The sequence below is a fragment of the Tamandua tetradactyla genome, chromosome 16 (genome assembly GCF_023851605.1).
Source record: "Tamandua tetradactyla isolate mTamTet1 chromosome 16, mTamTet1.pri, whole genome shotgun sequence".
Lineage (NCBI taxonomy): Eukaryota > Metazoa > Chordata > Mammalia > Pilosa > Myrmecophagidae > Tamandua > Tamandua tetradactyla.
Genome location: NC_135342.1, coordinates 80,030,646 through 80,058,503, shown reverse-complemented (window position 1 = coordinate 80,058,503; position 27,858 = coordinate 80,030,646). Strand labels below are relative to the sequence as shown.

Sequence of the window (27,858 nt, the reverse complement as noted above, 5' to 3'; positions counted from 1 at the left end):
AGCACCTGCTCTGGGCATGTCGTCTTTCCAGGGCCCAGTGAAGTGCCCTCACTTCCGCCTGCGACCTCCCTCCAGGAGAGCCCATCAGCTCAGTAGCTCGGCCCCCAGCTGAGCTTCCCACCCTACAGGTGCACATTCACTTGGCTCCAGTGTAAATCTGGATGCATGCTGGTACTAAGCGCTCCCCCCACTGCACACTGATGACCGGCACTCCCCCCACTTCCCGCTGGATGCCTGGTGCCCCACCCCCAGCTGCATGCTGGATGCTAGGCACTCCTCCCACTGCACATTGGATGCCAGGCACTCCTCCCACTGCACACTGGATGCCAGGCACTCCTTCCACTGCACACTGGGTGCCAGGTGCTCCCCCCACTGCACTGCTGGATGTCTGGTGCTCCACCCCCAGCTGCGTGCTGGATGCTAGGCACTCCTCCCACTGCACGCTGATGCTTGGTGCCCCCCCCCACTGTATACTGGATGCCCAGCATTCCCTCTACTGCACACTGGATGCCAGGAACTCTTCCAACTGCAAGCTGGATGCTAGGTGCTCCCCACCACTTCATGCTGGATGCCAGGCACTCCTCTCACTGCATGCTGGATTCCAGGTGCTCCCCTCACTGCACGCTGGATGCCAGGTGCTCCCCACCACTGCATGCTGGATGCCAGGTGCTCCCCACCACTGCATGCTGGATGCCAGGTGCTCTCCCCCCATGGCTGAGCGCCACTATCCAGAAGACATGCATCGAGGCCACCCCTGGCATCCACGTGGCCACCACAGCCTGCAGAGGAGAGCTGCAAAGGAGGCCAGATGGAAATTCAGGTATTAAATGACTCGTCCAAAGGGGAGCTGATCTCCAAAAGCTGGAGAAGCAGAGGCCAGGCCGGCCAGGGTGTGGGGACGCTGTGGTCGGTCAGATGGCCTGCCTTCCACGGTCCAAATCTACAGGCTCAGAAAGGGGGACATGGGGTAGCAACGTGGGCCAGGCGGCTGGGCAGCAACCCTTGGCACACAGCTCCGGGCACCTCTGCCATGTGACCAATTCCACCCCTGCCCCTCCTCTGGCCCCTCAGCGGGCTGTTCCCATGGAGTCCCAGGACCCAGTGGGTGGGGGACAGACCCGCCTGCTTATTAGGAATCGAAGGCCGGGCTGCACAGCTCAGCGGAGGGCTGCTTTTGAAGTGCCGAGTGATTTATTTTAGCCAATTACTGGTGCACTTTTCTCTTCCCGAGGACCACACTTAATTGATTGAAACCTATTGAAAACAAATTAACCAGCTCCAGGATGCAAAGATCTGTTTATCACTTCTCCGGAGGTTTTCAGGGAATCCACGTGAACCACAGAACACTTTCGTGTCTGTCCTTCCCCTTCCCCAGAAGGAAAGGAGGAGAAAAAAAGGACAAACCTTTCCCAGACCGGACAGGGCCCCCAACCGGTGCACCAGGGGCCGCTCCCCCAGGGTCCTGGCTTCGGAGCAGCCACCTCCAGCACCCCCGGGCTGCACCCTGCTCACCCCAGGCCCCTCCTCGGTGTGGGATGTGGCTGCAGCAACAAACACCTTCACACCGATTATTTTGTTTTTTACACACCTATCATTTTATTTGTTTCTGCTGACTGACTTCCTTACCATGAGGCCGCACTGGGTGACCCCAAGAGGGAGTGGGGTCTCAGGGATCCAGGTGAAGGAACCCTCCACGGCTGGCGCTTTTCCAAAAGGGTTCCTTCCCCGGCGGCCTGTGGGACTGCAGGGCTGCCGGGACCTGCCACGCGAGACTGGGCGCCGCAAGCAACGGGCATTTCTTCTCCCCGGTTCCGGAGGCCGCAAGCCCAACACCGGGTGTGGGCAGTGCCCTGCTCCTCTGAAGGCTCGAGGGGGGCTTCCAGCCTCTGGGGGTGCCGGCCACCCTGGGTGCACTCTAGCTGGACACCGCGTCACCCTCTCTCTGCCTCCCCCTCCAGGGGGCCTCCTCCCCTCTGTTCATTTCTGTGTTCAATTTCCCCTTCCCGTAAGGACACCGGACACACTGCACCAGCGCCACCCAGCGTGGCCTCAGCTAACTGTTGCACCTTCCCATTCGCAGGACCAGGGTCAGGACTCGGACAGGTCTTTTAGGGGACACACGTCAGCCCATCACAGTGACCCTGTCAATTCTACCACAGCTGTGTCAGCAAGCAATCTCATCCTTTTACACGGGGGCCGGCTGGGCAGGTGTCGCTGGCACCACAGCTTGGCTTTAATCTGCTTTTTTATCACTGCTATTCTTATGACTGAATTTCCCCCCCTGCGCGATCCCTCTGTGCCAGCTGGCCGGCACTCTGCCCAACGCCATTTCGAGCTGTCCTTTAGGTGGGCTATCCTCTGTTCGCCTCGCCCGCGCCACCTGCCCAGGTGTGTCTCCCAGGAGCCACCACCTGGCACGTCCCCAGTCCTGCACATTCTTGGGGGCTCAGAAAGGGGGCTTTCTCCCCAGCTCAAAACCCTGCACCCCAGCCCATTGTACAGCCCAGCCCACCGAAACTCTTTCTAGATTCTCCCGCCTCCCCCAGCAGACACAGGTCTTGTCCACCTCCCACTGGCTCAAGCTGGAGTTTTCTTTGTCTCCCTTGCCCGGGCAGTACCTGCCACTCCGCAAGCACGGCGCATGCTGTGCTAACCATGCTGACCCCTGAGCCTGGCAGGAGGCACACGGCCATGGCAGTATCTCCATGGGAGAAGCCCTTAGCCACCTTGAGCCGAGGGAGCCCTGAGCGCCCGGGTCCCGCTCCTGTGACAGCTGGCACTGGGCCAGCAGGGACAGCCCAGGCCCCGGGGGAGGATATAAAGGGCTTCTCGTGGCTGGAAAGGTGAACACATCCAGCTGGCGGTCAACCTGCTGGTCACCTGCCTTTTCACGGCCTTTGTGGGACAGCTCACAAGGGAGTGATTCTGGAGGCCAGATTCCCCTCCTCAGGGCCCGTAAGCCGGGGTGCGTAGGGGGTGGGGTGCTGTAGAGTTGGAGTGTGCAGGGCCGGGGGTACCTGGGAGGTAAGCCGCTGCCTGCAGGGTCAATGGGGGCGCATGGGGGTGGAGGTGGTTCTGAGCTCACTCCCCTCCATCAGCCAGCCTCCCCTTCCTGCCCACTTGTCCCCCAACTGCTGGCCCCAGGGACCCTCCCCATCACCACCGAAGTGGGGTGCTCCTGAGCGGATACAGGGCACAGCAGTCAGGGCCATGAGCCCTGGAGAACCAGAGCCTGGTTAACCCAGCTCCCACAACTCCTGCTGTGGGACTGTGGGCAAAAGGGACTTCAGTTCTCTGAGCCTCAGTTTCCCCACCTCTAAGATGGGGATAATAAAAGCACTCCCAGCATAGGGTGGTCATGAGGACGGAAAATGCCACCCAAGAGGTGCTGACTGGGGAGCTGCTGCAGGCATGTCCCAGGGCCCTGCCTGATCCCGTGACCTTGTACCAGGTGCTCGTGTGGGCTGAATGGGGTTCCCCAAAAGACATGTTCACGCCCTCACCCCAGTACCTGAATGTGGCCTTATTTGGAAATAGGATCTTTTCAGATGTCATTAAATCAAGACGAAGCTGCCCTGGGGTAGGGGCGGCCCCGAATCCAACAAGTATCTTTACAAGAAGGGCACGTGAAGGCACGAACACACGGGAGGAAGCCAGGAGGTGCTGGCGTGAAGTTGCTGGAGGTGAAAGGAGGTGACGGGAGGCCACGGCCTGCTGGCAGACACTGGATGTTGCACGGGGCCTGGACGACGCTCCAGGGTCACTAGCGGGCCGGGCCCTGTGCCCGTGTGAGGCTCACCAGAGAGCCCTGAAAGCCAAATGCAGGGAGCCAGGGCTGCAGAACCCCAGCGACGGCCAGACACCACAGCCCACCTCCCTGGGCCCCACGAGGCGCCAGGCACCTGGATACAAACTCAACCCCCACACCAGCCTATCACGCCCACTTCCGTTCGAAGGGTGGGGAAACTGAGGCAGAGACGCAAAGTCACCTGTGCAAGTTCATGCACACTAATCACCCCACCTCCCTCTGCCCAGGTGCCTATGGCCTGGGCACCACCAGCAAAACCCTGGGCTGGCACTTTTAGGAGAAAAACATGTTCAAATCAGGGATGCGGACAGGAAATAGTGGTGGGCTGGCTCTCGGGGCACGCTGATCCAGAGCTAGGCTGGGTTAAAGGCTCATGACCATGGCGCCTGCCCAGCAACCCCCCTTTCAGCCGGGGAAACTGAGGCCCGGGGCTGACACCTCCTGCACGTCTTCAGCAACACGGGACCCATGTATTTCCAAATGCAAAAGGTTCCACCTAGAGGGGAAAGGAGGTGGGCCCGCTGCCGAGCTCCTGGCAGGTGCCAGGGTGGGTCCCCAGGTGAACGGGGGAGGGGGGCTAGGAAAACACGCCTGCCACAGGGTGCGCCTGGACTCCCCGCCATGGCCGGAGGAGAGAGGGCGGCAGGGGATGCTTTCCAGGGTGCCTGCCTTTGAGTCTTCCGGCAACAACTTCTGGCTGCGCGTCCCTCCCTCTCTGGCAGCCAGTCATTCACAGACACTACAGGGGACCCCGCCTCAGATTAGAGTCCCTGAATCTTTCAGAACACTCCAGTGCTGAGATGCATGGACAGCACAGCTGGCTTTCCTCCAAATAAGTCAATTTCCCACAGATTCCATTTCCGCACGGAATCTGCAAAAACCTCCCACTGTCCAGCCCCCTAACCCCGGCGGGCCTGGATGACGCAGGGACTCCTCCCAGTGTCTCCAGAGGTAGGAGTGGCAGCCTTTCCAGAAGATTCCATGCAGTATTTATTGTTCTGTTCTCTGTGGCATCTCTTCTCTGCACCATCGGGTCACGGAGGCGCCAGCCCCACTGCTCGCGCGCCATAAACCTGTTGTGTCGGGTCCCCAGCCCCGGCCGCGGCAGGCCAGCCCATCACTCATCCCCCATGGGGGCGCCTGGAGCGGACGGGCTGGCGAGAGATGGATGGGCCTGGGAATTGCCGCTGGCTGCAAAGCGGGAACCTTTCACCTCTGGGGCACCGGGTCGAGTCACTGTCACCGCCAGCCCGGCCCCCAGGGAAATGATGCGGAGACCCCTGCCCTGGGCCAGGCTCCCCCGCCCTCCCCCCAAGAGTGTGCACACGGCCATCCTGCAAAGCAGGCATTGCACTCTGGCTTCCAGAGCAATCGATTCGCCGGGCTGCCTGTGACACACGCAGGCAGGTGCTGTCGGGGCGTCCAACAAATGAGGAAACCACGACTCAGGGCGGTTCTGGGGACGTGCCAGCAGGCCACGCGGCCCCCGTCAGGCCCCCCCCCCAGCCTCCAAGAGGCCTCGATGAGACAGTAACGCCCGCACGCCGCGGCAAGCCCTGCAAAGCCCGCTCCCATTCGCGTCTCAGATCCGGGGAAGGGTCGGGAAGCCAAAGGTTTGGGCAGCTTGCAGAGGGTCCCACGGCCAGGAGGACAACAGCGAGGCCTGGGGCCTGCTCCCCTGCCCCCTCTCTCCCCACGGCACCCCGGGCTGCTCAGAAACGTCCGAAGGACCCGAGCAGAGGGCGAGTCACAAGGGAAGGCACACGGCTTTGGGGGATGGGGCCACTGACTCCCTTTACCTTACATCTCTCCTCCCCCCAAAGGGCCACGGAACCCAAGAATGGTGACATTCTGAATAATTCACCCGGAATGAGACCGAGGTGACCGCGGCAGGGCCGTTTTCCCTCTCACCTGGTGGCCAGCCTCCCCCCTTGCCCCGTCATGGCTGGGCCTGGACTGGGGGACGCCAAGGCCACTTGCCCTCCTGGGGAGAAGACCTCCTGGGAGCACACTTAGCAGGCACCGCCAGGGCGGGACCCCGAGCCTCTGGACCTGCTCCCCCTGCCCCGGGATCACCCCACACCAGACCTCACGGGGCTCGCTCCCCCCACCGATGACGGCAGGCTCCACAGCTTTCTCACCACGTCCCTGACCACACGTTATCAGTGACCTTGGAACTGTCACCCCCCTATATGCAGAATCTAGGCAGGTGTGGCCTCGGTCCTCACGTGTCCCTGGCTCCAGGCACACGCACTGGCTGGGGCATCCAGCAGGCGCACAACAAACTGCCACCCGTGAAGACTCACGACCCGGACTCCGCGCCCTTGAGAAAGAGCCCCAGAAATACCACCAAGTAGCTCAGTGGCCAGGGAGGGCCCGCCCTGGCTCCCAGAGCCAGCAGGACTTGGCAGTTAGGAGTGCGGCATCCGCACATGCTGGCTTCCAATTCCGGCTCTGCCACTTTCAAGCTGGGTGACCTCAGGCAAGTTGCTGAGTCTCTCTGGGCCTCCACTGTCATATCTGTAAAAGGGGGCTATAGAAGCATTTGCCTCGTAGAGCTGTTGTGAATATTAAATGAGTTATTACAGGTGAAGCCTTGGGGGCCAGGCATTTAGAAAACCCCAAGTAAGGATTTCCTTGTCTTCAATTAATGCTGGAATTCTTGGGGCAGGTCAGTGAAGCAAGAAAGGTGTGATTTGATAGGGAGGGCTTGAAAAGGGAGGTTGAGTCGAATGGGGGCTTTCCAGATGGGGGGAACAGAGCCTGAGCCCCCAAACGGCTGGAGATGGGCCCCCAAAGGCTTCAGCATGGGCTGATCTGGGCCATTCCCTGGCAAACAGCAGATGGGCCGAGGAGTCAGATTCTGGTTTACTTCTACATCAAAAACACTTGCTGGGCAGGCCATGGCGGTTCAGTAGGCAGAGTTCTCGCCTGCCGTGCCAGAGACCGGGTTCGATTCCTGGTGCCTACCCACGCAAAAAACAAAAAAACCAAACACTTGCCATCCAGATCCTGGCATTTGCAGCCAAAAACCCAGTTTTGATGAGCAGAAAAGGCAGGGCCACCTGGGGCCAGCCCAGCCAGTCTAGTTTTGGCTGCCTCCAGCCATGGTGAGTGGGCAGTGAGCTCTGGGCACCTGGTGGCTGGCACTGGGCGCCCCTGCCCCTATGGCTCGGTAGAACCTGGCAAGCAGCTAGAGGCCCTGGCACCCAGGCAGGATAACAGATCCTGTCCACAAGAGCCAAACCACGAAGTTTCCACTGCAGCCACAGCACCACCGCACGGCCAACATCGAGGGGACCATGGCCCCCCAAGCAAGGGGGCAGTCCAGGCCGTATCAAGCCAGACCCGATGTGAGCCCCTCAACCCTCAAGATTCTGTGTCCCAGCTTGGCCCACACATGGCTTCCAGATTCCCCAAGAACCAATGTCATAGAAAGGGACCAGTCTTGGCCATTTTTCTCTCCTGTCCACAACCCCTAGGGGCTGAGTCCCTGGGAACCGTCCATGAATTAGTTCCCACAGCCCTCTCCACTTCTGCCCTTGCCCTCACAGAAGCCAGGCCCAGCCCTGCCCTCACCCGCAGGGCCCAATGTGCCTCCTCGCGGGTTCCAGACACACAGGCACTGCCCTTTGCCCTCTGTTCCCTCTGCCCGGGACTCCTGCCCTGACCATCTGCGCCAGGCTCACCCCCCTGCCTCCTTCAACGGTCACGCAAACGTCACCTCCTCACTAAGTCATCATATGCCCAGGGAACTAACCAGGCTTGGCTCTAATTGCCCCGCCCCTCCCTGGTCCCCCAACCTCCCCCACCCCTGAGCTCCTGCATTTTCCCCTTGTGAGGGGCTTACTGTGTCCTGCTAGGCCGAGCCCCGGGGGCAGGAGGTGGCCCGTGGAGCCCGGCTGCCAGGCACCTAGCACCACCCAATAACCATCGGGGGGAGGACCCGCAAGTACTGGCCCCACTCCCGACCCGCAGCCCCCCAGAGGCCACCTGGATTGACACCCCCCCCCATGCTGACGGGGGGAGCGTGAGGGGGGCGCCAGATGGGGCAGCTGCACAGGTGTAGGTCCAAGGCCGTGTGGCCCGGCCCAACCCAGGAGGCAGGAACCCAGGCGGCCAGCGGGGTCTGGGGAGGGGGGTCCAGGGCCCAGCCCCGGCGGTACCCCGCCACCGATGGGCTGCCCTGGCAGGTGCTAATGGTGCGGCCCCATCCCGCAGACCCGGCCCGCTACAATTTGACCATATATACGTACGGCTAATCAGCTGTAACCGAGGCACCCGGTTCAATTCAAATTGATTTACCGAGCCTGGAAATGGATACAAATGTGATTAAAGGCTTTTTATTTTACATAGGTTCTCTATAAAATGATTTAAATCAATTGCCCGGCAGGCCCCTCGCTATTACTGTGCAGCACTTCCTCCCAGATGGATGGATAGGCTGCTCCAAGCTGGAGCCGGGTGTCAGAGTCATGCTCCGTCCCCGGCCCTCCCAGCCAAGTCGGGGCAGCCACTGGCAGTTGCTTGGGGGTGCTGGGCCGCGGGGGGTCAGGCCTGGGATCGAGGCTAGTGTCGCCATGGAGACAGCTCTGCACGAGCTCCTAACCCACGCTCAGTTCTGGCTGTCCAATGGGAGCTACTGAGGCCACTGCCTCCTCGGATGTCACCTGCTCTGCCCCCTTTCACAATGGGGAAACTGAGGCCGGGGGTGTGAACTGGCGGCTGTGGGCGGACCAGGCCCCGTGAGACAGGCCACCAGGCCCCCCTCCTCCATTAGAGGCTGTCCCGCCCCCCGCAGACCCCTGATGGTGGCCTGTGATTTACAGCACACTGGGTCCTCTGGAGAACACAGAAAATGCAAGGCGCTCTGGAACCCTCTGAGGGCGCAGCCCCCCTCCCCAGCACATGAGGCACCAGGCAACTGCCCAGCAAACCCAGTACCACTAAATGGGGGCTTGAAACAGCAGAAATCCATTGTCTTGCACTCTGGAGGCCAGAAATGAGAAATTCAGGTGTGGGCAGGGCCAGCTCCCTCCAGAGAGGGGGTCTCCTTCCCGGACCCCCAACTGCTGGGACCGGCCAGCAGTCCCTGGCGCTCCATGGCTGTGCCTGTACCCCCCCCCCCCCCGCCTCCTGCGTCTTCACGGGGCCTCCTTCTCCTAGCCTGCTCTCCCTCCTCTTAGCGGGCTCTGGTGGTGCTGGACCAGGGCCCATCCCCTTCAGCATGGCTCCATCTTAGCTAAGTGCATGGGCGGGCAAAGGCCCTCTTTCCAAATCAGGGCACATCCTACATGAATTATGGGGGGGGGGGGGGGCACTGTTCAATCCACCAGTACAGACGGGTCCTGTGCCCCAGACGGGAAAACAGCTCCTCCTTTTCTAAATGCAGTGTGGGAGGTCGGGGGACTTGACCAGCACAGCCAGACTCGAGGTGGGCAGGGTCGCAGGCCGGGACCCTCCGGCTGCCCAGGCCCTGTGCCTCGGAGGGGCCACATCTCGCCTCCCGTCCGCCTGGGGAGCTGGCTGGGGGCCGCTGACAGGGCAGGATGGTGCTCCAGTAATTGTCACCTGTGTCCCCAGCAGGTACGTCTGTGGTGCCCAGCAGGGAGCAGGAGGAGATGACCCTGGGCACCTCTGTGGTTGGGGATGTCAGCCCTGCTTGAAAGCCCACTGAGGCCGGGGATGACAGCTGGGGTTGGCAGAGGGGCCTTGCTCACGTGCCAGGTGGTACTGTCCAGGTCAGCAGCCACTTAAATTCAACTTTAACTAATTAGAATGAAATAAAATATAAAATTCCGTCCCTCTGCTGCCCTGGCTACATTTCAGGGGCTCAACGGTTAGTGGCTACCACACTGGACAGTGCAGCTGGAAGGCTGCTCTAGGCTCAGTTTACCTCGTGAATATTGTAACACAGAGCAGAATAATCAAGGCAGAAAAAGGTAATACTTTAAAAAACAAAGCATGCCAGGGTGCTGATCTTCCTGCACAGCCATGTCCAGTCCCACGTCTGGCCTCTCCTCCACATCCCTCACCAAGCTGCACCATTCCCCAGCGCTCAGCCCCATCTGAGGAACTCACCCTGACCTCTCCCCCTCCACTGGCCTGGGAGGCCCTTACTTCCTAAGCTGCCCAAATGTCCTCAGGAGGCACCACCCAGTCCTCCTCCAGAGCCTCGAACACTCTGTCCTCTGCTTTCTGACTTGTAAACTCCTAAGCATCCTTCAAAACCCAAGCCCGACTTCATGGCCACTAGCAAGCCTCGTACTTCCCTCTTGTCCAGTGTTTCTGCTGAGAACCAGAGTCTGTAATTCCCTGAGCATCTCGTAACCTCAAACTCAGCTTAGTACCTGGTAGGGACAGCAAGTCTGGACATGCCAGTGGGACGAATAAGCCAGAACGCTCTCTTATGGGGCTTCACACGTGCCCAGAGCCCTGAGACTATGATATGCTTTGGCTGCATGACAGGAATGAGTGACACACACTCAGGATGGGGGCCTTGCACACATGCAAGCACACAGTAGGAGCTTAATAAATGGAGGGGAGAAGTTAAGGTGAATTAAGCAGAGAACAGGTACTGGGAAGGTGGGGACATTTGATGTGGTAAACAGAAGGGCTAAAAGGACAGCAATGGCAATGAGGCGGGTGGGGCTGTATCCTCCCTGGGGGACACCCCACCTTGGAGATGGCTATTTGCACCTGGCTTTCTTCCACCTCCTTCCACGCAGTCTGCAAGGTCATTGCGGGCTGGTCACTGCAAGGCAGGTCACTACAGGCTGGACACTGTGAGGCCAGTCACTGCAGGCTGGTCACTGCGAGGCTGGTCACTACGGGCTGGTCAGTGACTCTTGGTGACTTGGGCCAGTCAGCCTATACCAGCCTCCTCTGATTGGCCCCTGCTGGAGGCCTCTCCGGCAGGCAGTGGAGCTGCCTCTGCCTCCTGCCCCCATGCTCTGCAGACAGCTGAGAGGGGTGGCTGGTGACATCAGAGGGGGATGTGTGATTCAGCCGCAGAGGCGTTGGGAGAGGGACACTGGGACAGCACCGTGGCCTTGGAGACTGACCCGAGGGGCAAATCAACTCTCCAAGGTCACAGAGGTCCGCGCCTAGCCAGGGCCACTCACCCCATCGAGAACTAGTCAAGGTGGGGGCCTTGCCTGCCCCCCAGAACCCTGCTCCCCAGCTCTGTTCTGGAGGTACTACCAAGTCTGCACAGCAAGGAGATACTGAGGAACCATAACGCAGCCTCACCCCTGCGGCCCGCGCTCGGGCCCCTGCACACTCATCCCAACCAAGGCACACCCCGTACTTGGGACTGCGGCGCTGGAGGCGGGCGAGGTGGCCCTTCTCCCAGTGGGAGGGACACACACCCGCCAAGCCACCCCCGGGCCAGGAAGAGCTCCATGCACTCCAGAGGGGGGCACTGGTCGCGGAAGGAGGGGGTGCTGGGGGGGTGCTGCAGAACAGGTGGGAAACGGAGGCGTGGATGCCCCTAGAAGCCCAGAGGGGGTAAGGCATCCACAGATGAGGCTGGTGGGGGCCCCTGAGGGACGAGTGGGGAGATCCTCCGAAACCTGCGGCTGTGGAGCTGCCCAAGGTTGCAGGCAGAGGCCAGGCCCCGCCACAGAGAACTGCGAAATTCTCAAGACAGGGAGACAGGCTCTGCCTGGTTGAGCTGCCCACCATCCCCATGCCAGGGCGGGGTGGAGGCTGAAGCCACTTTCCACTGCCCCCACACCACGGGTACCGGCCACCTGGGCCCCTGGGATGGTGCCCGGCCAACGCGGAGGCCCGGGGGGAGGAGGCCAGCATCACGTCTCCCTCGGAAGCATCCGGATCTGGTGTGTGTGTGTGTGTGAGCCTGCATGTGTGTGAGAGTGTGGGTGAAAAAGCACACGTGCAAATGAGTAAATGACGGTGTCAGGGTATGAAAGTGTGAGTGTATGTGCTTGTGAGTGTGGTATGAACATGAGCGAGTAGATGTATGTAGATGAGTGTGAGTTATGTGCATAAGTGTGTGATTATGTGAATGAGTGAGTAAATGTGTGAAGTGTGAGCAACTGGATGTGTAGTATGTGAATATATGTGTTGTAAGGGTGTGACAGTATGAGAGTGAGCATGAGTAAATGTGAACTGTGAGTGGATATGTGGACAAGTATGTGTATGTGAGTGTGTAAGAGTGTGGCTATATATGAATCAGTAAATGTGTGAAGTGAGTGGATGTGAGTGTGTAAATGAGTGTATGTGGATGAGTGTAAATGCGTGAAGTGTGAACGTGTGGACAAGTGTGTGGATGTGAGTGTGTAAGCGTGTGAATGAATTTGTGACATGAGAGTGTGAGCGTAAATGTGTGAAGTGTGTGAATTCATTTGTGCATGAGAATGCACACGTATGTGAGAAGGAGCAGTGAGCAGGAGGCTGTAGTGTGACACCCAGCCCTGGGGGCACACGCTTGCAGCAGCCCTGGCCACTCTGAGCCACCCTTACTTTCCCATCTGCAAAATGGGGCAGTGACCCTTCCTCATGGATGGGGGGCCAGCCACGGGGGCTCCCCACGTCCAGGCAGTCCCACTGGGCCCACAGGGGGGCTTCTGAGAAAGGGGGCTGCTCGCATTTTCCAGGGCGCTGGAGGGGCTCGGGTGAGGACAGCAAGCAGCAGCTCCAGGGTACCCTGTGTCCAGGAGGGCTGAAAGGGGCTCCCACCAGCCCACAGTCCCCAGGGAGGCCAGCAGCAGGCGGCCAACTTCAAGGACAGTCCTGGCACTCCGGGCAGGGCCACCGCTGGGGCACCCACCTCGGGGGCTGCATGCGTGCATCGGTGAATGCTCCCCATTAGCTGTGACCCACCCACCCACCTTGCAAACAGCAGCCATGTAGGGTGAAGGACACCCTCCAGGGAGTGGCACGGGGAGGGGTCCTGCTCCTGAGTGCTCAGAGAGTGAATGAAAGGCAGGGGGAAGGTAGAAGGGGAACGAGCTCTCTCCCTCCATGCTGACCAGGGCTGGCCTCTCCCTGGCCACACCCTGCTGTGTGGCTGCTGGCAAGTTGCTTTCTGTCTCTGGGCCTGTGCTGTCATCTGGGAACAAACTGAGTCTGGATGGTGCCGCCAGAGGAGGAGGAAAGCTCCAGCAGGTGTCGGCCCCAGTGTGTCCATCTTCAGGCTCAGCTGTCTCTCCACTGGTTGGGGAGGTGTGGCGGAAGGCATGAAACCCCTCTGACAACTGTCAATCCTCCTTTTGTCTATGGTGGCGGCAGTGGCCCTGCCACACCGTCTGGGCAGGTGCGGCCTGGTCCAGGGCCTAGGACAGGCACCGAGGAATCATGCTGAAAAAGACTGGGCAGCTGGATTCCTCGGGCCAGATTTGGAGGTGCAGCTGTGGGGGCTCCAGGCCTTAGGGCGTGGATGCAAAGGGAGATGGCACCCACCCAGGCCCAGCACAGTGTCATGGCCAACAGCACAGACCAAGGACTAGAAAGTTGTAGGGGAGAAGGTGGCAGAGAATGGGGAAGTGTCTGCCACCTGCCAGGTGAAACAGGGGCCGCAGAGCCCAGGGTCCAAACGTGCAGCTCTGGACCAGGCAGTCCGGCTCTAGGCCGGGGCTCTGCCGTGTGACTCCGGGAAGTTATTTAGCCTCTCTATGCCTCCCTTTTCCCATCTATAAAATAGGGACGACAGCACCCCACCTTCCCCAGGGGTCATGAGGATGTGGGGGTGGGTGAGCCTGAAGCAATCACACAGGCTGGCACTCAGGACGCCCCAACGTTGGCTCCTGTCACTCTGTGCTAGTGTCCCCTGCTTTCGGTTGCTCGAGTACCACTCGGTGAGGGCCCATAACTTTGGGGCCCGTTTCTGACTCACCACTCCTCCCAATCAATGCCCTGTTTTTGCATGTGGAGGAATCATTTACACCAGGTTTTACAAAAAACATTTGAGGCCAAGAAGGAATGTGCAAACCACTAGGAGAAAGAAAGCCAGCACCATGTCCCCACATCCACGCACCTTTCCGCTGGCTCTGAGCCCAAGGCCCAGACCTCTGTCAAAGGGGTCAGGGTTTGGCTCTTCCTCTAAAAGCTAAACACGGATCTATCACACTGCCTGGCAGTCCCTCTCGGGGGTATAATCCCAAAGAACTGGAAGCAGGGATCCGGGGAGAGATGTCGGCACCCGTGCTCCCAACACAAAAGCCCAAAGGTGGAGCAACCCGCGCAACCTTCAGCTAATGGAGGGAGAAACAAAACAGGGTGGCAGAATTTCTGCTTTGGGGTGACGGAGAGTGTTGCTAATGGGCGGGGGCCACGGCCACGGCCACACAGCGCTGTGAATGAATGTAACCAATACCACTAGGCGCACACATGAGTGGTTAAAATGGGAGATTTTACATAAAAAGGTGTGTGTGGGGGGAGCAGGGGTCAAGGCATGCGGGAGCTCTTGGCACCAAACCCACTGTCGCATGGGCACAACCCAGAGAGGGTAGGCCAGGTGCAGGGTTCATTTTTGGGCGCTTCCCTGCGACACTAAATGGCCTGGAGCACTGTAAGCACTTGCCAAGTGGCGCAGCCCGTGCCCTCCTGGGGGAGGCATCCTGACCTCCAAGGGCTTGCAATTTCGGAAGTGGCCCTCCTCTCTGCCCCCACCTGCCTACCCCAGGGCATGGCAGCAAAACCCTCTCCATCGCTGCCTTTCACCTTGCTGGGGCCTCGGTTTCCCCATCTGAGAAACGGGGACATGCAGTCCCTCTGTCGCTGGCTGTCGTGGGGTCTCTTGTCTGCCAGCTGAGGGCACGTCGGCCTGCACAGAAAGGCCCAGAAGCCTAATGGCAGCAGAAGGGAGGACGTTAGGCCCAGAGCTGCCTCTCCCCAACGCGCCTCAATTATTCAAATAATAATGGCACCCTTATTTAAAGACTAGTCTTGCGTTTGCGGCATCAGAGCCCGCTGGTAGACTTACCTCCGACGCGCTCCCTCTCACAAAGTCGATTAATTAAGCAAACACTTTGCCAGCAGGTTCTCAGGTGTGCGGCCGGGAGGCCCCCTGGTCTCAGCCCGCCGCCTCGGGGACACCTGATCCCAGGGGCCCTGCCAAGCGGGTGGGGATGGAGGCCGGTGGCGTGACAGAGAAGGGACACGAAACTACCACTGGTCCTGGCACCTGCCCCATGCCGGGCCCAGAACAGACCTGCAGGCATGCAACAGTCTCATTGGACCCCAACCTGACCAGCCAGCCCTCTGCACCCCCATCTGGTGGAGAAACTGAGGCACACAGAGAGTGAGGGATTCACACAGGTAGAAGTTCACGGACAGGGGCGTTTAACTCCCAAACCCTCCCATCCGCACACTTGTTTGGCCTTCACATGACCCACATCTGCAAATAATAAAAATAGCAACTCACACAACATTTTAAAACAAGCCTGGCATTTAATAATGCTTCACATCTATTTAACTCATGTGAGTTTTCATGCCAACCCCACAGTGAGGACTGTTATTATCTGCATTTTATGGAGAGGAAAGCTAAGGCACAGAGAGGCTGGGTGACTTGTCCAGAGTCACACAGCTTATAAGTGACAGAGTGGGGAATTGAAGCCAGCTCAGCTGGCCCTGTCCTCTGCTCTCTGAGCTGAGTATCAGCCCTTGCTGACCACCTTGCCAAGCCCCAGCTCAAAGTCTGCGCACAGCGTGTGACCAGGTCTCTGGACACCAAGCCTCTGGGCCTTGGGAGAATGGCAGCGAGGCCCGGTGGGGAAGAGTATGGACGCTGGGGCCAGATGGGCTTTCCAGATGTGTGACCGTGGGCAAGTCACAGGCAACGTCTCTGGGCCTCAGTTTCCTCCTTTGCAAAATGGGGTGAAAGCAGAAGTACCCCCCATTCGCATCACAGTGAGGATGATTTGGGCTGATGTGCCATGAGAGGCATAGCACAGAGAGCTCTTTCTTTTACCTTTTCTGGGCTTCTCACTATGTCTCCCCAGTTGCTGAGTGTAGAGCAGGCACCCCCCAACCACTCAAATACATTACTTGCTTTGGAACCAGAATTAATGGTATCAAGGAAAGAAGAAATTGCCAGACACTGTCTGCACTGGCTCACCTCAGCACTTTCAGCAAACAGGCATTGAATATCCAAGTCTTGGGATGTGTAGAGGGAAGATTTTAGTTCAGCTAAAACAACCTGATAACTTCCCACCTTGCAAAGGCAGGAGGAGCCCATTCATCAAGGACTAACTTTTCAACTTCTGACTGGCATGCCTTTCACCTTTACTCTCACTACCTAGAAAACTCCTACCCATCCCTCAAAACCCTTCTCAAGCACATCATGCCCCTCTGACCCAAGTTACCATTGTCTCCTCTGGGTTACCATAAGCCTCTCCTGTCACAAAACACCAAGCTTCTGCCATGTACTGAGCTAAGTAAGCACTTTACATGGTTTCTTTCAGCCAGTCTTTCAAAAAGGGAGGGACACATTTCTACTTTACAGATAAAGATGCTGAGGCACAGAGCAGCAGAGCTTCAGGCACAGTCGTGGATTTGAACCCGGGATGTCTCGCTCCAATCCAAGCTCTCAGAACACGTGGGCACAGGAGTGAGGTCTGGCAGCCTAAAGAAGCACCAGCGTCAGGTCTGGCTGGGACAGGTGAGCCAGCAGGAAATCTAGGCAGGGAGCCAAGCGGCCAGGGAGAGCAAGGACAGGTTAAAAAATAAACTGAAACCCGAGAGAAGGCAGCACATGCCTTCCCGGGAGGGGTGACAAAGGCCCAGGTCTGAATGTGCACTGCTCCCTGGGACCCTGCCAGGGACCCTGCCAGCGCGCTCAGCATGCAACCCAGCTGCTCGGGGTGACTGGTATTCCGGGAGTGGCGGGAGGGCGCTGGGCCTCGAGCCAAAACTTCAGGAAGGGGGTGCTGGTGATGTCAAGTAGAAAAATCAGACTGGGGACCCCAGGCCCCACCCAATGGTGCTGGCCACCCAATGTGGCCCCCACGTTTCCCGGGAGCCACAGCCATCCTCACCGCCCACTGCACCTGCTAGAAACACGACACCCGCGGTAGACTGTCCCTACTCGTCTCCTGGGAGGGCAATCGGACACCACAGCGCAAGCCTAGGTCTGATGAGCCAGTGTGATTTGCTTTGGGTGGTGGGGACAGAGGGGAGCCCAGTGGGCCACGTACGAGGAAGGAGAAGTGACAATGGGCTGCCCCTTCTGGTAGCAGAGACCACAGGCATGGCAGGGTCTGAGAAAGGGGCTCAGCCATGGCAAGGCTCCTCAGGCACCTGTGGGTAGGCAAAAGGGGACAGAGGCTCAGAAAGGTCATGTCACCTGCCCAGTTACCTGGCCAGCAGGTACCAGAAACAGCAGGTGTGAGTGAAGGTCCAGAGTCCCACCTCACCCAGTGGACTCTGAGTTTCCCCTCCATCCCTACTCCCCATCCAAGTGACACAAGGTCAGGGTCAGGGGAAGGCTCTGCAGCCGAGCCCATGGCTTCTACATCCGGCTCTGAGCCTGAGGACCTACGGCCTTGGCACGTTACCAGGCCTCTCTGAGCCTCAGTTCTGTCTATAAAACACAGACAGTAAGAGCCTCATTGGGGTGCTGTGAGGATTTGGTGGCTTCATCCAAGTGCTTAGGGAGAATGGGGACCTGGCAGATTCCATGGAAGGGTTTCCTCTTGCTGCATCGTCACCAGCCAAGCCACCTCGAGCTCGCTGCAGCCTCTCTAAAGCTTTGGGGCCTGTCATTCAAAAACTGGGCTTGCAGAGCTGTGAGAAGGAGACACATCCTGACTCTGCAATCACAAGTGAGTGGACTGGGCCTCAGTTTCCCACTGTGCACAGGGCATGATTTCAGCCTGTCCCAGAGCCACGGGGGCTTCAGTGGAAGGGATCGGCCTGGCCTCCGGCACCCCAGGACACGTAAAGAAAGTCTGCTGTGCCATGGCGATGAGGACTGGTGATGGGCACCCACGGCCGGAGCCCCTGTTGCATTCAAATTCCCTCGGAGTTACAGGGCACCTGCCTGATGGGGGAGGGGCAGCGGCCAGTCCCACCCTGGAGCAGGCACACACACCAACCCGTCCAGTGGCTTCAGGGCAGCACAATGGCCAAAAGGTGGAAACCAGCCAAGTGTCCATCAATTGTCAAATAGACAAGCCAGTGTGGTCTGTCCCTACAATGGGACAGAATGTGTCAGTGGAAAGGAACAGAATTCTGATCTCCTTATGGCATGAGTGAACCTTGAATCCGTGTGCTGAGAGAAAGGAGCCAGAACCAAAAGACACACATGTTGTGTGATTCTGCTTACCCACAATGTCCAGCACAGGCAAACCCAGAGACAGCAGGGGGCTGAGAGGTCACCCGGAACTAGGTGCATGCGTATGGGGTACAGGTGACCGCTGAGGGGTACAGGTATTTTGGGGGGCATGATGAAAATGTTCTGTGACTGATGGTGGTGATGGGAGCATGACGCGGAGAATACAGTAAAACCCAGTGAACTGTGCACGTTAAATGGGGGAAATGCATGGTGTGTGAACTATATCTCAATAAAGCTGGCCTAAAAGAAAACAAACCCCCTCCCCTGAGACCCTCCTCTGTGCCTGGTGATGACTCCCCAAGTGCCCAGGAAGGCAGAGGAGGTACCCAGAGCCTGGCAGCATTGAGGAGGCTGGGGGGGTGGGGAATGGGCAGACACTGGCCTGCTTGTTGCACACAGTAGAAGGCTTCTCTGGGTCTTGGTTTTGGTGAAAGAGTCAGGAAGCATATAGCTCAGGACACGTGAGGACTTATGTCTTATCCTTTTGGAGAGCAAATCATTATTGAGCACCTACTGCATACAGGGACTAGCTGTGGTACCAAAGTATCCCAGCACCTGTCCTGGTGCAGCTCTAGTCTAAGGGGGGAGACACACGGGAATGGAGAAATCACACAAATGTGCCACAGAAAAGGAGCTGGAAATGCTCAAACCAAAGGGGAAGTTGAGCTTGGACAGGGAAACGCATTCCAGACAGTGGGAACAGCATGTGCAAAGCCAGGAGGCTGACGGGCATGAGTGAAACGAAGAGCAGCTGGTGTGGCGGGAGCACAGGGAAAAAAAGGCAGGGTGGAAAGCAGAGGCTGATCATGGGGACAGTGGAAACTCCTGCTCTGCTCTGCACCCCAAATTCTTGTTTTATAACAGCTTCATTGAGATATACTCCACATACTATACAATTCACCATCTGAAGTTCACAATTCAATGGTTTTCAGGGTATTTAGAGTTACACAGTCATCACCACACCCTACTTTAGAAGATTCTCATCACCCCCAAAGGAAACCCTGTACCCCTTAGCCATCACCCCCTTCTCATCCCACCCCCACCCCAGCCCTCAGCAACCCTCAATCAACTTTCTGTCTCAATGGATTTACCTTTTCGGGACATTTCATATAAACGGATTCATATACTATGTGGCCTTTTGCATCTGGCTTATTTCCCTCGGCATAATGTCCCACGCACACTATAGAGTGCCAGGGCCTCGTTCCCTTTTATGGCTGAATGGTGTTCCATCCTCTGGAAAGACCACATTTTGTTTATCTGTTTACCTGTCGAGGGATACCTGGGCAGGTCCCACCTTTTGGCTATTGGGAGTGGAGCTGCTATACACAGTTGCGTGGACGTCTGTGTGGCCGTGCATTTCATTCTTGGTACCTGGACTCTTACATCGCCCACCCAGGCCCGGACAGCATGGAGCATGAAGCCCACCCACCACCACGGGGTGTGCACGCTCCTCGCTGAGGGTGGGGGTTGTGGTGCTGGCCCTGCCATCCCCGGTGCTTTGACTCTCCACCCCGGCCCTACCGGGATCCCCCAAGTTGCCTGAGCTACTCCCCCTGCCCCCCATGCCTCTCCACCAGGCACCACCCCAGGCTTCGGGGAGCCCGTTCCTGTCCGGTGGGAGCCTGCAGGTCACAAGAACCACTGTCCCCCCACACTGGGCTCCTTCCTACCCTTCTGTCTTTCCACACAAACAAGACGCTCCATCTCCTCCCAGCAGAGCTGCCTGCATGGCGCCCAAACACCTGTCCCATGGCCGCCGAGAGCCGCGTCCCTGCCCCGCGGAAAGAGCCGGGGCCCCCCTGCAAATAAGCTGGCCGCGGAAGGAAGGGGCCGGCGTGGGACAGCAGCTTCCAGGCCCGCAGGCGGAGCCCACCCCCTCGGTTCTCTTGTCCCCACCTCGGTTTGGCCGAGTTGGACGGACAGCCGGGCTCCTGCCCCTCCACAGGCTTCGTCCACAACAGGAGACCGGCCTGACCTCCAGGTGGCGGCCGGTGGCCAGACCCGGCCCACCCCCAGTGAGCGGCCGGGGAGGGGCAGCCGCGCGAGCCCCCCAGGTGGCGGGAAGACACCACACCCTCCTCCCTGCACACTGCCCCCCACCGCATCCAGGAGGTGGGCGGGGCCCGGGCCAACAGCAGGGACGGGAAGGGGACAGAGATGCTGGACTCCACCCGCGAGGGGCGGTCGGGGCGGGTCAGGGACTCCATCGGGGAACGTTATTACAAGTTGCAATTTATCCTCCGCGGGCCCCATCGGCGGTGGCAGGGAGGCTGGGGGGTCGCCCTGACTGAGGAGGGAGATAAAGCAGGGGGCCTGGGGAGCAGAGCGGCGCGGGAAATGACAGCGAGATGCAGGCGCCAGGGTCCGAGCTGCAAATCCATCAGCACCACCGGGTACGTCCAATAAATTAGAGAAGATAAGGACTGAAGGATGGAGTATTAAAAGCAACATTCATTTTGGAAACTGTCGCAAGGACTTCACGGCATCTTGCGCTCCCAGCCCTCCTGGGGGGCCTCTGGGGCTCTGTTCCCAGACAGAGAGCAGCTTGGAGGGGAGGAGAGGGTGAAGGAGGGGAGGAGACAAGAGGAAGAGAGGAGGAGGAGGGGAAGGGGGGGAAGAGGGGGAGGAGGAGGAGGAGGGGAGAAAAGAAGGGGGGGAGGACAAGGGAGGAGGGGAAGAGGGGAGGGAAGGCAGGGGTGGGAGGAAGAAGTGAAGGGGGCAGGGAAAAGGGGAGGAGGGAAGGAAAGATTGGAAAGGCTAGGGGACAAGAGGAGAAGCAGGGAGAAGATGGAAGGAAGGGGAGGAGGGGGACAGAGGGAGGAGGAAGGGGGGAGGAGGAGGGGCGCGAGGGCTGCGGGGGATGGGGCAGCCCAGGGTGAAGCCATCAGCACGAGGTGCTTGGGTTTAATTGTGGGAAGTGCTGCAGAGAGAGAAATGAAACGTGACTCCCTGCAAGAGGCTGGCATGGCCCCTCCACCGTCCCTGCCACCCAAGTCCCCCCCACCCCCTCCTCGCCCCTCCAGCTGTTCCCCTCCCTGCTCCCAGGATGACAGCTGCCATCCTGGCGGGATGGGGAGGGAAGAGGGGCTGCTGGGGAGGATGAAAAGACAATCAGAAATCCGTGGGAGGACAGACCAGCTTGGGGCAAAGGAGGCCCAGGGAGGAAGCTCCCACAGGGAGATCAGAGAATGGGGTCCAAGCCCCTGCACCACAACTCTGCCCCAGCCTGGCCCAGCCATCCCCTCTTGCCTGGCCCCTCGCAGGAGCCTGCTTGCAGGTGCCCTACCTCCGCCCTGGCCCCCGTGCTCTGTCCTTCTCGCCCAGCAGCGGGTGCCCTGAGGAGGGGAGCTCGCCCCGCCCCCCCCCCCCCCCCCCCCCCCCCCCCCGGCTTAGAAAAGTGTTACTTCTCATTGAGCCTTCCCTCCTGCAGGGGCTGCACGCTGGCTCCAAAACGTACACCCACATCCTAATCCCTGAAACCTGTGAACGTGACCCTACCTGGGCAGAAGGTCTCGAGATGAGCACATCCTCGTCTTTTTTAGGGACATTTAGGGCCCTAAATCCAATGACAGGGCCCTCGCGAGGCCCTGGAAGGTGGAGCAGAGAGCCACCCCCCCACCCCCCAGGACGCCTGGAGCCCATCCCGAAGCTGGAGGGAGCCAAGGAAGGTGTGCCACTGGGGCAGCAGCCCAGGGCACTAGCAAACCTCCCCGACCTGCCACCCCACCGTTCTGTTCTGACTTGATTTTCGCAGCACTCTGCACCCTTCACCAACCCTAAGGTTTACAGACTCAGTGCATTTATTGCTTCTTGCCTGGAAGATCAGCTCTACTCGTGGTGGAGCTCTGGGGCCGGAGCACGGTCCGGCGTGCAGTTGGCACTCAATAAACAGGTTCTGAGGGAAGGAGGTCTGCTGATCTGTTCAAATGCACCCCCCACTCCAAGGCATTCCCGGGGCCCCTGGGGGCATGGCTCCCTTCCCTGGTGCCCCCCTGCAGGCTCGCAGGCTCACCTGCCTGCCCAAGGGCACAGGGGCTGCACGGGGGCTGCACGGGGGCCGGGTCCTGGACTACCCGGCAGGACACACTATTACCACAGGAACAGTGGAGTAGATGGGGTACATGCAAGCTCGTCTTGGGGGGCTCCGGGCCCCAACTGGCCTCCCTGGGGAGTCACACGAGCTGGGCACTGACGCAACATGCCCCAAACCCGAGACCCCAGCCCAGCCGGCAGCCTCTGGGGCTCCAGGCAAGGGCCGGCTGCCCCTCACCTGCAACCCTGTGCGGAGAAGCGGCCTCTCGTCTGCATCAGCAGCAGCAGCAGGAGGTGGGCACAATGCAGGAGAAGGCGGTGCCATCACTGCGCTTTTTGGGGTCACAAGCGTACCGATCATCTCACTCAAATACACGCAACAGCCAAGGGCTTTGGGGACCCACCCTTAGCCCAGTCGGGCTCCAGCACAAAGCAGGAAGTCAAGCGGGTCTTGACCGGACACCTTCCCTGAAATTCCTCTCTCCTCCTCAAGCCTGGTGGGCAGCCCGGTCACCCAGCACTGCCCCCCGCCGAGCCCTGAAGGGGTCGGGGCTGCTCCAGGGAACCGGGGCCCAGCCCCTCCCTCCCAGCCGGCACGGCCACGGCCACCCATGCCCTCCACCACCCTGCAAAGGTGACCTAAGCATCTGGCCTTCCCCAAAATACTCAACCCCAGGAGGCATAACGTGAAAATTCTCAGTTCTACTCTCCAAAATAGGAGACAACCAAACAGTATGTGACAGGAGCGGCCCCCTGGCACCTCACTGTAGCCCACCTGAGCCTCTGCCTGGAGTCAAATCCTCCTGGCCAAGGGTCTGGCCACGCCCACCCCAGGTGGGGGTCCCGCCTGCACAACCATCCCCCCAACATCTGAAGACCCTCACGGTGGGCAGCACTGGGGAGGCCCCGAGCTCAGGCTCAGGGTCCGTGAAATGGGTTTGCAGACACCCACCCCTCAAGGTAGGCATAGGCTCTGCCAGTCCCCTGTCCTTCCTCCACTCTCCTGCACCCACTCTCCATCTAAGCCTCGGCTCCAAGTCTCTGCCCCCTGCCCCCCCCAGCCCCCGGCGACTGGGGTACTCTCTTGACACAGCCTGAGGCTCACCTCCCCTCCCTTCGGCCACTGGCTCTCAATGGGGCCCATTTTGCTCCTCAGGGCCCCCCTGAACTCCGGGATGGGGGTTGGATGGGCACCTAGCGGGTAGAGGCCAGTGCACAGGACAGCCACGCCACAAAGGTCTACCCGGCCTCCGAGGCCAGCAGTGCTGACATGTCTTGGGTGTAACCGCCCACGGGAAGATTTCTCCTCTGGCCTTTGGTGACACTTTTCATCCCTGAGCCCAGCCGTGAAAAGCAGCTTCACGAACATGGTTTTAATGAATGACGGGACAGCTGGCCCTCGGCCGCACTCCCTGTGCAGCACCGTCTTTGTATTAAAGCTGTGGCTCACGGCGACGGAGCTGGGCGGGCCTCGGGTGCTTACCGCGGACGTCAGGTGGCCTTGGCTGTGGCAGTGCCAGGCAGTTAGTAGCCCTCTGAGCTGACAAACTGCTTCCACCTGACATGCTCAACCCAAACCCAGGGCCGGGGCTCTAAGAGAGAAAGCCCAGGCAGGTAGGGGGACGAGGAGCAAGCAGTGGCCAAGCTCATGGACGTGCCCTAGAAGCCGTCCCCGGGTGGCCTGCCCGGTGGGCTTCCCCTCCATGCCAGCAGCGGGAGGGCCAGGCCGCCCGCCCCTCCCTCCGCCGCCCTCCCCACCCCCAGCAGCAAGCTCCAGTGGGTCCGTGTGTCTGCCAGATGGCAACGCACCGTGTGTCAGGAGATAATCGCTATTAAAAATTCACTGGGTTTTATTTTATTTTTTTAGGTTCCGTTTAGGCTCTCCACTTCCTCCTAAAGAAGCTACCAAACTGCCACCCATTAAAATGTTTTAATTGTCTCTAATTAAAAGAAACATTGACTGGGTCACTGGGGTTTCTCCACTCTGGTGGCTGCAAGGGAGAGAGTGTGCGGGGGGTGGGGGCGTGGCACCCCTCTCTTGACACCCTGCCAGCTCACCCACCACCTGGGGGAGGGAGGCTGCAGCTCCTCCCCAGGGTCCCCAGGGCCCCCTGATGGGCCCAGCTCTCCCCAGCAGCTCTGTGCAATTGCTCTTCTACCACAGCTGTGCCAATGTGGGTCACAGGTGCCAGGGGTTAGCCCCCCAGCCAGAGGCAAACGGGGTACAGCGGGCAGGTGTGTGTGACGGACACGCCGGAGCTGCTTCCTCAAAGTCAAGGCTACCTGGCGATCCCCCACCTGAGTGGACCCCCCCAGTGTGGACTCGGATTCCAGCGTGGCCCCTGCCCACCGGGGTCTCAATTTCCACCTCTGCGGGTGGCTCTGACGATCCCATCACGGAAGGGGCTCCTAGCTCCCACCATCAGCGGAACATGCAGGTAAACTAGGGCAAGTCAGAGCGGTGGAGACCCCAGCTGGCCCCAGCGGCCCTTCCATTCAGCCCAGGATTCAAGAGTCTGCTCGCTCCAGCAGGTTCTGGGAGGGGGGCTACCGCTGTGAACAGGTGGACCTCGTCACTGGCCCCAGGGACCTTCCGGAAGGGGGGATTACAGACCACAGACCCACCTACAGAATGGAACCCCAGCACCCACACCCTGTGAGCCTCAGCCTCAGAGTGAGCTCAGGACCCACAGCGGCCGCCGAGGGCAGCACAGGGGTCAGAGGGGAGGGCAGGAGGTCAGTGGCAATCAGCAGAAGTGACCCCCAGGACCCTGTCGCTGTGGCCAGAGATGACAGTGATGCCACGGGTGGGCACCCCTGCTGCCTGGCTGGAGGACAGGCTGAGGAGCGCTGGCTCACCTTCCCCCCAGAACCCCTGCACCCCCCCAGGCACCCTAACTTGAGGACACGAGGGGCGTGTCCTCTTTCCAATCAGACCAGAGGCCCGGCCCCTTCCCAAGGGTATTAAGGCGCTCGGCTTTACGTCAACCCATCTCGGTTTTTGAAGACATTCACTCTGTCCTCTGAGGTCCACTCAGACCCCCAGGGCACCATTCCTCAGGAGGCAGCGTATGGGCAGGATGCGGCAAAGGTGCCTCTTTCCCATTCACTTGCAACATAAGTCCCGAGCCAGACCATGTAAACAGGTCAGGGTCTCTTCCCTGCCGTGGGCTCACCCCACAGAGGACTGGATTTGGGGCCCCAGCCACCCTCAGGCACACCCAGCCACACAGAAGGATGCTGTTTCCAAGAAAACCCAGGGGGACCAGGTCACCTAGGAAGGTTCCCATGTGCAGAACAGGTCCCTGGCAGCTGGGAGGTGCCCAGAGAAAGAAAGAAACAAAACGATACATAGTTTTAAGAAAGAGAATTCCTCCTCTGAATTCCAGATACTTCTACATACTTTCCTGATGGCATCATTTTCCCTGGGATATGGTGGTTTTTGCCCCACCATCAACATTTTACCAGGACTGTACTTTACTAGGACTACATTTCCAAGAGAGAAGGGGCCACACGACTAATTTCTAGTCAACAAAGTGTTACAGAAGTATTCTATGGCAGTATCTAGAAATCTTCCTAAGAGGCAGCTTGCCCATGCCTTTTACCTTTCTTTCTCCCTTCTCCCATCCTGTTGTTTGGAATGCTGTCCTGATGGCTGGCACTCACGCAGCCATCTTGGACTATGAGGAAATCTTGCAGAACAAGACAGGAGCTTGAGTTACTGAGGATCATAGAACACAGCTACCCTATAGCTCTGGAATGCAGATCTATGGACATTTAGGTAAAAGTGGAGTAAACTGTTCTCATGTCTAAGCCATGGCCATTTTACTCACAGTTGAGCCTAGTCTTAGTGCTCTTACTAAGACGCAAGTTACCAGTGTGGAATACGTGCCGTTCTCCAGGCACGTCCTCATTCTAGAAGTTCCTAGAAGGCCTTATGAGGACAATTGTAACGACAACCACCACTAACATGTAAGCACTTATGAGTTATCAGGCTCTACACAAATGACCTTGTTTAGGTCCCATACAAACCCTGAAAAATGAACAAATACTTAAATTGCCCCATTTTTCTTCCAGAGCTAATGGTCCTAGCCATTGATAGTTGGGAAAAGAAATCACTTTGCCATCTTTTGTTCTGGAAGATATCATGGCAGGAAGGAAGATGGAAGCAGAAAGGAGAAGCAAACCCTCTCCTCTAACCCTTGACGGTGGGGCCTGTGGACAGGTTCCAGTTGGCCGCCTACTTTTGTGTGGCTGACTTGTCCTGTCTGGGTTGAGGTGAGTCGCTGAGCCCAGGACACTGGAATGGAAGGCCTGAGGAGGGCCAGGGCAGCCCTCCTCTACTGCGTTAGGGAGGTGGAGGCCCAAGAAGAGAGAATCCTTGCAAGGCACCACGCTGCATTCTGGCTTCTTCACTGCTCCTCCGAGCCTGTTCCCCTGTTCTAACGGCCCCAGGACCCCTGGGCACAGAGACTGGATAGGTGAGAGGTAGCCTCAGAGCCACATGCTGGGCTGTGCCTGCACCTCGCGGGCCTCTGGCAAGGTGGATTTGAGGCTGCTGATGGTGCTGGGGAGGAGGCCAAGGCCCAAGGCAGGATGAGAGAGAAACAGCTTCAGGTGGCCAAGAGTCTCTCCCAGAAACAAAGGAAGGGGCTTCTAATTTGGGAAGCAGCTGGCCAATGACCCCAGGCCCCTTGCAAGTCCCATGATTCCGTACACTCCCCTCTGCCACTCTGTATCTCTTTAGATTCAAAAAATTTCTCAGGGACCCAGCTCTCAGAAGAACTAACATTTACTAGGTTCTTTTGCTATTCCAAGCACTGTTGGCACATATTAACTGTTGAATCCCAACAGCCCTAGGAGGTATATGGCAGTTTAAAAATTTGTCTGCAAATTCTCCCTTTTGGAGGCAGAGTCTCTGCTCCCTCCCCCGGAACCTGAGAGGCTTTGCTGGCTGCCTCAGAGAAAGGAACACAGCGGAAATGAAGTTGGGTGACCTCCGACACTGGGTCAGAAAAGAGACCAGTGTCTGCCACGTAAGAAGGCCAGCTGACCCCAAGTCTCCATATGGAGAGACCACAGAGAGAGGGAGAGACCAACATGGGGAGCCACGGCTGCTCCAGCCCCAGCTCTTTGCAATCTTTTCAGCCCAGGCACCACGGATGTGAAAGAAGTCTTCAAGGTGATTCCAGCACTCATCCGAACGCAACTATACAAAAGACTCTGAGCTAAAATCACCTGGCTGAGCCCAGTTCACCCTCAAATTCGCAAGCAAAATCAACGCTGTTATTTTAAGCCACGCTTTTGGGGTGGTTTGTTACACAGCAATAACCAAGCAGAACAAAATAGACGTTACAATCATTTCTCCTTTTATAAATGGGAGATTAAGAATCTTACCCAAGCACACACAGCCAGTGAGATGTGCAAATTCCGGCCCCTGGACCCACGGATGTGACTTAGGACACAAACCTAAGTTTGTGACTTAGGACACAAACCCAAGCCATGTGGCTCTAGACCCTGATCCCAAATTGCAGCCAGGCATTCTCACCTGCCACTGAAGACCAGCGCCGAGCTCAGCACCCTGGCAATTAAACCATCAACTCAATCCTACTTCTTGAGTGGCCTCTTTCCTTTCTGAGGGTTTCTAGAGATTTTTTTAAAATAAAGCAATCACTTATTTGCAAACCTGGAAACAGCTTGTCTAGTTCATTCACTGGAAAAC

At 58.5% G+C, this 27,858-nt stretch overlaps 2 protein-coding genes across 4 annotated transcripts in view; both read right to left on the bottom strand.

The window, feature by feature from the left end:
- GSE1 (Gse1 coiled-coil protein) overlaps nt 1–27,858 on the bottom strand; it is a 399,288-nt gene that overhangs the window by 141,384 nt on the left and 230,046 nt on the right. The gene's annotated exons all lie outside the window — the stretch shown is intronic.
- Nucleotides 222–17,842, bottom strand: LOC143659868 (uncharacterized). Its single transcript, XM_077133216.1, has 2 exons — nt 8,065–17,842; nt 222–6,774 (listed from the first exon to the last, which is right to left on the bottom strand). Exon 1 carries the CDS (start codon nt 11,615–11,617, stop codon nt 10,676–10,678), a length of 942 nt encoding a protein of 313 aa, XP_076989331.1. The 5' UTR covers nt 11,618–17,842; the 3' UTR covers nt 222–6,774; nt 8,065–10,675.